This window comes from Vigna unguiculata, unplaced genomic scaffold, assembly GCF_004118075.2.
Source record: "Vigna unguiculata cultivar IT97K-499-35 unplaced genomic scaffold, ASM411807v1 contig_436, whole genome shotgun sequence".
Lineage (NCBI taxonomy): Eukaryota > Viridiplantae > Streptophyta > Magnoliopsida > Fabales > Fabaceae > Vigna > Vigna unguiculata.
In genome coordinates this window covers 4,292-12,540 of record NW_021011146.1, presented here as the reverse complement: position 1 = coordinate 12,540, position 8,249 = coordinate 4,292, and the positions used below count along the sequence as shown (strand labels likewise).

The following is an 8,249-nucleotide window of genomic DNA, read 5'->3' as shown; positions in this document are numbered from 1 at the left end:
CTCGTAACCTGAAACTCGAAACCCGAAACACGAAACTCCAAACCCGAAACCCAAAACCAGAAACTCGAAACTCGAAACTCTAAACCCCAAACTCGAAACTCAAAACCTGAATGTTGAAACCCGAAACCCGAAATCGGTAAACTGAAATCCCCAAAACCTGAAAACCCAAAGACGAATCCCGAGATCCGAAACCCCAAACGCGAAACCGAAACTCGAAAGCCGAAACTCCAAACCGAAAACCCGTAACCCGAAACTCGTAATCCGTAACCCGAAACCCGAAATCTCAAACCCGAAACCAGAAACCTGAAATCCGACACCCGAAATATGAGACCCAAAACCCGTAACTTGTAACTGGTAACACAAAACTCGAAACCCCACACCCAAAACCCAAACCCGAAACCCGAATTCCGAAACGCCAAAACCATAAACCCCAAATTCGAAACACGAACACCGAACTCCAAACTCGAAACTCGAAACTCGCGTTTGGGGTTTTGGTTTTGGGTTTTGGGGTTTGGGTTTTGGGGTGTGGGGTTTCGGGTGTCAGATTTTGGATTTTGGATTTGGGTTTCGGGTTTCGGATTTTGAGTTTTGAGTTTTGGGTTTCAGGTTTGAGATTTGGGGGCCCTCGAGTTTAGGGTTTCAACTTACGGGTTTTGGGTTTTCGATTTCGGGTTTGATGTTTGGAATTTCAGGTTTCGGGTTTCGACTTTCAAGTTGAGTTTCGTGTTTAGGGTTTCGAGTTTGGGGTTTCGGGTTACAGGTTTCGGGTTTAGGCCCTAAACCCTAAGCTGAATCCTGAAACACCAAAACCCAAACCCTGAACGCGAAACCCGAAACTCGAAAGCCGAAACTCCAAACCGGAAACCTATAACCCAAAAATCGTAAACCGAAACCCCAAACTCGAAACCTCAAACCCGAAATCCGAAACCCGAAATCCGACACCCGAAACATGAGTCCAAAACCCGTCCCGAAACTCAAAACCCGACAACCCAAAACCCAAACTCGAAACCGGAAACCTAAAAGCCGAATCCCAAAACGCCAAAACCCTAAATCCCAAACTCGAAACACGAACCCCGAACTCGGAACCCCAAACCCGAACCACGAAACCCGAAACCCGAAACCCGAAATCGGTAACCCGAAACTAGTAACCCAAAACCTGAAATCCGAAAACCTAAAGCTGAAAATCGACATTCGAAACCTGAAACGTGAAACCTCTAACTCGAAAATCGAAACCCTAAACCCGAAACCCAAAAATCGAATCCCAAAACCCAAATCCCGAAACCGAAACCCGAAATCCGAAACCCGAAACCAGAAGGCCGAAATTCGACACCCGAAACACGAGTCTCGAAACCCGTAACTCTTAATCCGAAACTCGAAACCCGAAAGCCGAAACCCCAAACCTCAAACCCGAACCACGAAACTCGAAATCGGAAACCCGTCACCCAATACTCGACACCCGAAAAGTCGAAACCCCACATCTGAAACCCGAAATTTGAAACCCTAGATCCGAAACCCGAATCCCGAAACCTAAAACTCGAAACCTCAAACCCGAAACTCAACCTGAAAGTCGAAAGTCGAAATTCGAAATTCCAAACCCAAAACCTGAAACCCGGAAAGCCAAAGACGAATCCCGAGATTCGAAACTCGAAAGCCGAAACCCCAAAACCCAAACCCTAAGCCCGAAACCTGAAACCCGAAATACAAAAGCCGAAAGTCAAAACCCCAAACCTGAAACCCCAAACCCGATCGTGAAACTCGAAACTAGAAACCCGAAATTGGTAACCCGAAATCCCCAAAACCCAAAAACCCAAAGACGAATCCTGAGATCCAAAACCCGAAACCCCAAACGCGAAACCCGAAACTTGAAAGCCGAAATCCGAAACCCGAAACCAGAAACCTGAAATCCGACACCCGAAACATGAGACCCAAAACCCGTAACTTGTAACTTGTAACTTGTAACCCGAAACTCGAAACCCCAAACCCAAAACCCAAAACCCGAAACCCGAAATCTGAAACCCGAAAACCGAATCCCGAAACGCCAAAACCATAAACCCCAAATTCGAAACCCCAAACCCGAAACTTGTAACCCGAAACTCAAACCCCCAAACTCGAAACCCCAAACCCGAAACTAAAACCTGAAAGTCGAAACCCGAAACCCGAAATCCGAAACTCAAAATCCCAAACCCGAAACTCAACCTGAAAGTCGAAACCTGAAACCTGAAATCGGTAACTCGAAATCCCTTAAACCCGAAATCCCAAAGACGAATCCCGAGATCCGAAACCCGAAACCCCAAACACAAAACCCTAAACCTGAAACCCAAAAGCCGAAAGCCGAATCCCGAAACCCTAAATCCCAAACCCGAAACCCGAAACCTGTTACCCGAAATCGATAACCCAAATCCCGAAACCCGAAAACCCAAAGTTGAAACCTGAGATCCGAAACTTGAAATCCGAAACTCGAAACCTAAAACCCTAAATCCCAAACCCCAAACCCGAAACTCAAACCCCCAAACTAGAAACCCCAAACCCGAAACTACAACCTGAAAGTCGAAACCCGAAACACGAAACTCCAAGCCCGAAACCCGAAATCCGAAACTCAAAATCCCAAACCCAAAACTCAACTTGAAAGTCGAAACCCGAAACCCGAAATCGGTAACCCGAAATCCCCAAAACCCAAAAACCCAAACACGAATCCCGAGATCCGAAACCCGAAACTCGAAAGCCGAAATCCGAAACCCGAAACCAGAAACCTGAAATACGACACCCGAAACATGAGACCCAAAACCCGTAACTTGTAACTTGTAACCCGAAACTCGAAACCCCAAACCCAAAACCCAAACCCGAAACCCGAAATCTGAAACCCGAAAACCGAATCCCGAAACGCCAAAACCATAAACCCCAAATTCGAAACACGAAACAAGAAACTCGAAATCCGACACCCGAAACATGAGTCCCAAAACCCGTAACTCGTAACCCGAAACTCGAAACCGCACACCCCAAAACCCAAACCCCAAACTCGAAACTCGAAACCTGAAATCCGAAACCACAAACTCGAAACCCCAAAGTCCAAACTCAAAACCTGGAAGTTGAAACCCAAAACTTGAAACTCCAAACCTGAAATCGGTAACCCAAAACTCGAAACCTGAAAACCTAAATCCGAAACCCCAAACCCAAAACCCTAAATCCCAAACCCCAAACCCGAAACCTGTCACCTGAAACTCGAAACCCCAAACCCGAAACTCAAAACCTGAAAGTCGAAAGTCGAAACACGAAACTTCAAATCCGAAACCCGAAACTCAAAACATGAAAGTTGAAACCCGAAACCCAAAACCGAAAACCCGTAACCCGAAATCGGTAACCCAAAACCCGAAATCCAAAAACCAAAAGACGAATCCCAAGATTCGAAACACGAAACTCGAAACCCGAAACCCCAAACTCGAAACCCCAAACTCAAAACTTGAAAGTCGAAACCCGAAACCCAAAACTTTAAACCCGAAATCCGAAACCCGTAACTTGAAACCTGAAACTCGAAATCGGGAACCCGAAAACCCAAAGCCGAAACCCGAAATTCGAAACCCGAAACCTGAAACTCGAAACCAGTAACCCGAAATTCGAAACCCGAAACCCCAAACTCGACACCCGAAACCCGAAACCCCAATCCTGAAACCCGAAACCCAAAACCCAAATCCTGAAACCCGAAACTCCAAACCTGAAACCCGAAATCGGACACCTGAAATTAGAAACCTGAAAAAAGAAACCCGAAATCCGAAGTTCGAAACACGAGTCTCAAAACCCGTAACTCGTACCTCGAAATCCGAAACCCGAAACCCAAACCCCTAACCTGAAATCCGAAAACCGAAACCCTAAACCTGAAACCCCAAACCCGAAACCCCAAACCCGTAACCCAAAACCCGAAATCCGAAAACCCTAAGCTGAAACCCGAAACCCAAAAAATTAAATTCCAAATCCGAAACCCGAAAACCTAAAGCCGAAACCCGAGATCCGAAACCTTAAACCTGAAACTCGAAACTTGAAACCTGTAACCTGAAACTCAAAACTCCAAACTCGAAACCCCAAACCCAAAACTCAAAACCTGAAAGTCGAAACCCGAAACACGAAACTCCAAACTCGTAACTCAAAACCTGAAAGTCGAAACCCGAAACCCAAAACTCCAAATCTGAAATCGGAAACCCGTAACCTGAAATCTGAAACTCGAAATCGGGGACCCGAAAACCCAAAGCCGAAACCCGAAATTCGATACCCGAAACCTAAAACTCGAAATCAGTAACCTTAAATTCGAAACCCGAAACCCCAAACTCGAAACCCCAAACCCAAAACCCAAATCCTGAAACCCGAAACCCAAAACCCAAATCCTAAAACCCGAAAGTCCAAACCTGAAACCCTAAATCGGAAACCTGAAATTCAGAACCTGAAACAAGAAACCCGAAATCCGAAGTCCGAAACACGAGTCTCGAAACCCGTAACTTGTAACTCGAAACCCGAAACCTGAAACCTAATCCCCTAACCTGAAACCCGAAAGCCGAAACCCCAAACCTAAAACCCCAAACCCGAACCGTGAAACTCGAAATTAGAAACCCATAACCCAAAACCCGAAATTCGAAAACCCAAAGTCGAAACCCGAAACCCAAAACACTAAATCCCAAACCCGAAACCCGAGATCCGAAACCTGAAACCTGAAACCTTAAATCCCAAACCCCAAACCCCAAACCTGTAACCCGAAACTCAAAACTCAAAACTCGCAACCCCAAACCCGAAACTCAAAACCTGAAAGTCGAAACCTGAAACCCGAAATCGGTAACCCGAAATCCCCAAAACCCGAAATCCCAAAGACGAATCCCGAGATCCGAAACCCGAAACCTCAAACACAAAACCCTAAACCCGAAACCCGAAAGCCGAATCCCGAAACCCTAAATCCCAAACCTGAAACCCGTAACCCGAAATCGATAACCCAAATCCCGAAACCCGAAAACTCAAAGTCGAAACCTGAGATCCGAAACTTGAAATCCGAAACCCGAAACCTAAAACCCTAAATCACAAACCCCAAACCCGAAACTCAAACCCCCAAACTCGAAACCCCAAACCCGAAATCCGAAACTCAAAATCCCAAACCCGAAACTCAACCTGAAAGTCGAAACCCGAAACCTGAAATCGGTAACCCGAAATCCCCAAAACCCAAAAACCCAAAGACGAATCCTGAGATCCGAAACCCGAAACCCCAAACTGGAAACCCGAAACTCGAAAGCCGAAATCCGAAATCCGAAACCAGGAACCTAAAATCCGACACCCGAAACATGAGACCCAAAACCCGTAACTTGTAACTTGTAACCCGAAACTCGAAACCCGAAACCCAAAACCCAAACCCGAAACCCGAAATCTGAAACCCGAAAACCGAATCCCGAAACGCCAAAACCATAAACCCCAAGTTCGAAACACGAACCCCGAACTCCAAACTTAAAACCCGAAACCTCAAACTCGAAATTCGAAACAAGAAACTCGAAATCCAACACCCGAAACATGAGTCCCAAAACCCGTAACTCGTAACCTGAAACTCGAAACCGCACACCCCAAAACCCAAACCCCAAACTCGAAACCCGAAACCTTAAATCCGAAACCACAAACTCGAAACCCCAAAGTCCAAACTCAAAACCTGAAAGTTGAAACCCGAAACCTAAAACCCTAAATCCCAAACCCCAAACCCGAAACTTGTAACTCGAAACTCAAACCCCCAAACTTGAAACCCCAAACCCGAAACTCACAACCTGAAAGTCGAAACCCGAAACACGAAACTCCAAACTCGAAACCCGAAATCCGAAACTCGAAATCCCAAACCCGAAACCCAAACCCCTAACTTGAAACCTGAAAGCCGAAACTCCAAACATGAAACCCCAAACCCGAACCATGAAACTCGAAATTAGAAACCCGTAACCCAAAACCCGAAATCCGAAAACCCAAAGCCGAAACCCGAAACACGAAAAACCCGAAAAACCTGAAAACCGACATTCGAAACCTGAAACGTGAAACCTCTAACTCGAAAATCGAAACCCTAAACCCGAAACCCAAAAATCGAATCCCAAAACCCAAATCCCGAAACATGAGTCCAAAACCCGTCCCGAAACTCAAAACCCGACACCCCAAAACCCAAACTCGAAACCGGAAACCTAAAAGCCGAATCCCAAAACGCCAAAACCCTAAATCTCAAACTCGAAACACGAACCCCGAACTCGGAACCCCAAACCCGAACCACGAAACCCGAAACCTGAAACCCGAAATCGGTAACCCGAAACTAGTAACCCAAAACCTGAAATCCGAAAACCTAAAGCTGAAAATCGACATTCGAAACCTGAAACGTGAAACCTCTAACTCGAAAATCGAAACCCTAAACCCGAAACCCAAAAATCGAATCCCAAAACCCAAATCCCAAAACCGAAACCCGAAATCCGAAACCCGAAACCAGAAGGCCGAAATTCGACACCCGAAACACGAGTCTCGAAACCCGTAACTCTTAATCCGAAACTCGAAACCCGAAAGCCGAAACCCCAAACCTCAAACCCGAACCACGAAACTCGAAATCGGAAACCCGTCACCCAATACTCGACACCCGAAAAGTCGAAACCCCACATCTGAAACCCGAAATTTGAAACCCTAGATCCGAAACCCGAATCCCGAAACATAAAACTCGAAACCTCAAACCCGAAACTCAACCTGAAAGTCGAAAGTCGAAATTCGAAATTCCAAACCCGAAACCTGAAACCCGGAAAGCCAAAGACGAATCCCGAGATTCGAAACTCGAAAGCCGAAACCCCAAAACCCAAACCCTAAGCCCGAAACCTGAAACCCGAAATACAAAAGCCGAAAGTCAAAACCCCAAACCTGAAACCCCAAACCCGATCGCGAAACTCGAAACTAGAAACCCGAAACTAGAAACCAGAAATCCGAAACCCGAAACCAGAAACCCGAAACCCAAAACCCGTAACTTGTAACTTGTAACCCGAAACTCGAAACCCCAAACCCAAAACCCAAACCCGAAACCCGAAATCTGAAACCCGAAAACCGAATCCCGAAACGCCAAAACCATAAACCCCAAATTCGAAACACGAAACAAGAAACTCGTAATCCGAAACTCCAAGCCCGAAACCCGAAATCCGAAACTCAAAATCCCAAACCCAAAACTCAACCTGAAAGTCGAAACCCGAAACCCGAAATCGGTAACCCGTAATCCCCAAAACCCAAAAACCCAAACACGAATCCCGAGATCCGAAACCCGAAACTCGAAAGCCGAAATCCGAAACCCGAAACCAGAAACCTGAAATACGACACCCGAAACATGAGACCCAAAACCCGTAACTTGTAACCCGAAACTCGAAACCCCAAACCCAAAACCCAAACCCGAAACCCGAAATCTGAAACCCGAAAACCGAATCCCGAAACGCCAAAACCATAAACCCCAAATTCGAAACACGAAACAAGAAACTCGAAATCCGACACCCGAAACATGAGTCCCAAAACCCGTAACTCGTAACCCGAAACTCGAAACCGCACACCCCAAAACCCAAACCCCAAACTCGAAACTCGAAACCTGAAATCCGAAACCACAAACTCGAAACCCCAAAGTCCAAACTCAAAACCTGGAAGTTGAAACCCAAAACTTGAAACTCCAAACCTGAAATCGGTAACCCAAAACTCGAAACCTGAAAACCTAAATCCGAAACCCCAAACCCAAAACCCTAAATCCCAAACCCCAAACCCGAAACCTGTCACCTGAAACTCGAAACCCCAAACCCGAAACTCAAAACCTGAAAGTCGAAAGTCGAAACACGAAACTTCAAATCCGAAACCCGAAACTCAAAACATGAAAGTTGAAACCCGAAACCCAAAACCGAAAACCCGTAACCCGAAATCGGTAACCCAAAACCCGAAATCCAAAAACCAAAAGACGAATCCCAAGATTCGAAACACGAAACTCGAAACCCGAAACCCCAAACTCGAAACCCCAAACTCAAAACTTGAAAGTCGAAACCCGAAACCCAAAACTTTAAACCCGAAATCCGAAACCCGTAACTTGAAACCTGAAACTCGAAATCGGGAACCCGAAAACCCAAAGCCGAAACCCGAAATTCGAAACCCGAAACCTGAAACTCGAAACCAGTAACCCGAAATTCGAAACCCGAAACCCCAAACTCGACACCCGAAACCCGAAACCCCAATCCTGAAACCCGAAACCCAAAACC

The 8,249-nt window shown here is 46.2% G+C and overlaps 1 protein-coding gene across 2 annotated transcripts; it reads right to left on the bottom strand.

Moving 5' to 3' along the window:
* Window positions 1–702: 702 nt before the first annotated feature.
* On the bottom strand, window positions 703–7,237 carry LOC114171950. 2 transcript variants are annotated; one of them, XM_028056717.1, is made up of 3 exons: window positions 7,218–7,237; window positions 6,029–6,277; window positions 703–1,198 (listed from the first exon to the last, which is right to left on the bottom strand). In XM_028056717.1, the coding sequence occupies exons 2-3, from the start codon at window positions 6,112–6,114 to the stop codon at window positions 784–786; spliced, it is 501 nt and encodes a 166-aa protein (XP_027912518.1). In that variant the 5' UTR covers window positions 6,115–6,277; window positions 7,218–7,237; the 3' UTR covers window positions 703–783. The 2 variants fall into 2 exon arrangements, with proteins under 2 accessions (XP_027912518.1, XP_027912517.1); XM_028056716.1 differs by lacking the exon at window positions 7,218–7,237 and having other exon boundaries at window positions 6,029–6,772.
* Window positions 7,238–8,249: the final 1,012 nt, after the last annotated feature.

Coding starts and splice junctions, on each gene's coding strand:
- LOC114171950 (XM_028056717.1), bottom strand. CDS start 6,114: ATGTTTCGGGATTTGGGTTTTGGGATTCGATTTTTGGGTTTCGGGTTT. Junction 1,199..6,028: donor TTAGAGGTTTCACGTTTCAG/GTTTCGAATGTC, acceptor TTCACGTTTCAG/GTTTCGAATGTCGATTTTCA.